The 2,500-nt window shown below is 40.6% G+C and overlaps 1 protein-coding gene across 2 annotated transcripts in view; it reads left to right on the plus strand.

The window, feature by feature from the left end:
* The window catches only part of LOC138042573 (uncharacterized), a 15,153-nt gene extending 12,770 nt beyond the window's left edge, over nucleotides 1-2,383 (plus strand). For both annotated transcript variants that reach the window (XM_068888514.1, XM_068888515.1), the window contains exon 2: nucleotides 1-2,383. This exon is cut by the window's left edge and continues 22 nt beyond it. In XM_068888514.1, the coding sequence (XP_068744615.1) occupies nucleotides 307-1,278 (972 nt within the window). In that variant the 5' untranslated portion in view covers nucleotides 1-306 and the 3' untranslated portion in view covers nucleotides 1,279-2,383.
* The last annotated feature ends 117 nt before the right edge of the window (nucleotides 2,384-2,500 follow it).

The raw sequence follows: 2,500 nt of genomic DNA on the forward strand, positions 1-2,500 counted from the left end.
CTGATTGAACGATTAGTTTGTCTTCTAAAATGCTGATGTATATGATTGTATTAGGCATTTCTACGGTCAGCAAAGTGCATTGTATTGGCCCTCCATTCTTGGAACAGAGGGGAACGATAATGGATCGCGATACTCTAATAGAACGGAATAAGTTAATTGGAAATTCTTTGCTTTCTCCTCGTGTACCATGGAATCCGTATTAGCATAAGACAGCTAAAGAGAATTCTGCGCTCGCGAAGCCTTCCACGGAGAAATCAGCAAAGCCGCGTGAATGCAGTAGTAGATGCAATCGAAAATGAACTGCAGATGGGAAACGGCACTTCGGTTGGTTATCGGCTCATGCATCAAAAAATATGTTCTTCCTACGGACTTGTTGTTGACAGGGAGACAGTGAGACTTGCATTGAAAGCCTTAGATCCAGAAGGAGTGCAAAGACGCTCAAAGAATCGTTTGAGAAGACGCACATACCAGGCTAATGGACCCAACTTTCTCTGGCACATCGATGGCTATGATAAACTTAAGCCCTTTGGGTTTTGTATTCATGGGGCCATCGACGGGTACAGCCGTCGCATTATGTGGCTTGAGGTAGATCACTCCAATAACAACCCAATTGTCATAGCCAAATACTTCTTAAAGACAGTGCGTAGCTTAGGAGGAACATCACGAATCGTTCGAGGGGACTGTGGTACGGAAAATTGTTACGTTGCAGCTATTCAACGTTTTTTTAGAGAGGGACACGAAGACGTGTTTCAAGGAGACAACAGTTTCATGTATGGGCGGTCTGTTTCCAACCAGAGAATAGAAGCCTGGTGGAGCATCTTGAGAAAACTAAACACAGACTTTTGGATAAATTATTTTAAGGATCTGAGGGAGATAGGTCTGTACAATGACGATGACATCCTGCATGTAGAGTGCCTCAAGTTTTGCTTCATGCCACTGATAAGAGAAGAATTGCATCAAACTGCAGAGTTATGGAATTTACATAGAATACGGCCACAGCCTTTAAACCGTGATTCCCCTTCTGGTAGACCAGATGTGTTGTATTTTTTGCCCCAGTTAAATGGAAGAGCCAATTATATTCACGATGTCACGCTGGATGATATAGAACTTGCCGAACAAATTTGCCGTGGTCAAAATACGTTGGATTTTTCACACAAAATTTTTGAAGAACTTGCTGCAATGATTATGGAGGATGAAAATCTAACATGTCCAAGAAGCCCAGATGAAGCTTTGGAATTGTACACAGATCTTCTCGATCGCATTAACGATATCATATAAGCAATTATAACATATTCACTTGAATCCGTTTTTAGGTGAAATTAGTGATCTTCACTTTACCTATAGGTTGAATATGCCCCCTACCTAAGTCAGACCGACTACAGATCGGGTGATTCAGAGTACCCACGCATAGCACTGTTCTCTCGTACGTTGTGATGCTGTAACCGAATGGATGAGTTTATGAAAAAAGGAGCCGATAAGATGATAAGGAAGATTGGGAAGATGTGTTGAAATGCGTGCGACCCAGAGCAGAAAAAGATAATTTCAATCCCTTTTTTGGGTTTGATAGCTGACTGTGCCTTCACCACTACACGCTATCCCCCCCCCCCTCCCCCCCCCCCCCCACACACACACACACACACACACACACACACACACACACACACTTCTTTTCATTGTATGGTATTGTATATAATAAGTCGTAACCGGCAGACATGATACGAACTAAAACCAAATCTAAATTGGCTGCAATCATTTTTTAGGCTTAGGTCAGGCTTATTGCAATAATTAAGACTTGGTTCTCTTTACTTTGCTGATTTGACATTCAACTGAGGTAAAAACGGGTTCAACCTCCTTTATTTTGAAACATTTTCTAACCTCATGTACGATGATGTTAGAAATCATTTACCCCGTGTCAATATGCAAACGTTATTCAAAACCGTTTCATGCAGATGTACATCCGTACCGTGATACTAGGTGAGCAGCTCCTATAGTGCACTTAAGACTTGGGCTTGGAAGGTCTTCATTCTCTAGGTTCGGAGCGGGGCTGTGGAACAATGTCCCAAGCATATTAAAAGACTTAACCGAACATAATTATTAATAAACAGTTACACAGTATGCTCATTAACATTTTGAAGAAAACAGATCAATATTTAGAACCTGAACTGATTGTCAAGCAAATGAGTAATCTTCATATTTAACGGCTTTCCCCATCTTTTCTCTATTTCTTTTTTTTTTTTAATTTTCTTTTTACTATTATTAGAATCACTATTACAGACCTTCCAACCCCCATTACAGGCAAATCTGGAGGTTTTCAAAAAAAAGCCCAGAAAAACCTGGAGATTAGGACCTCAATCCTGGAGACTTACCAAAATATGCGTCAAATAAAAACAACAACGACAGATTACTTGTTTCAGAGTATTCTTTACCTTATTAGTGCTCTTTGTTGAACTCTTTTGCTGCTTTTTTCTCAGAGCTGAGAAGATTAAAACACGGTGAAAGG

This window comes from Montipora capricornis, chromosome 3, assembly GCF_036669925.1.
Source record: "Montipora capricornis isolate CH-2021 chromosome 3, ASM3666992v2, whole genome shotgun sequence".
In the NCBI taxonomy this organism is placed as follows: Eukaryota; Metazoa; Cnidaria; class Anthozoa; order Scleractinia; family Acroporidae; genus Montipora; species Montipora capricornis.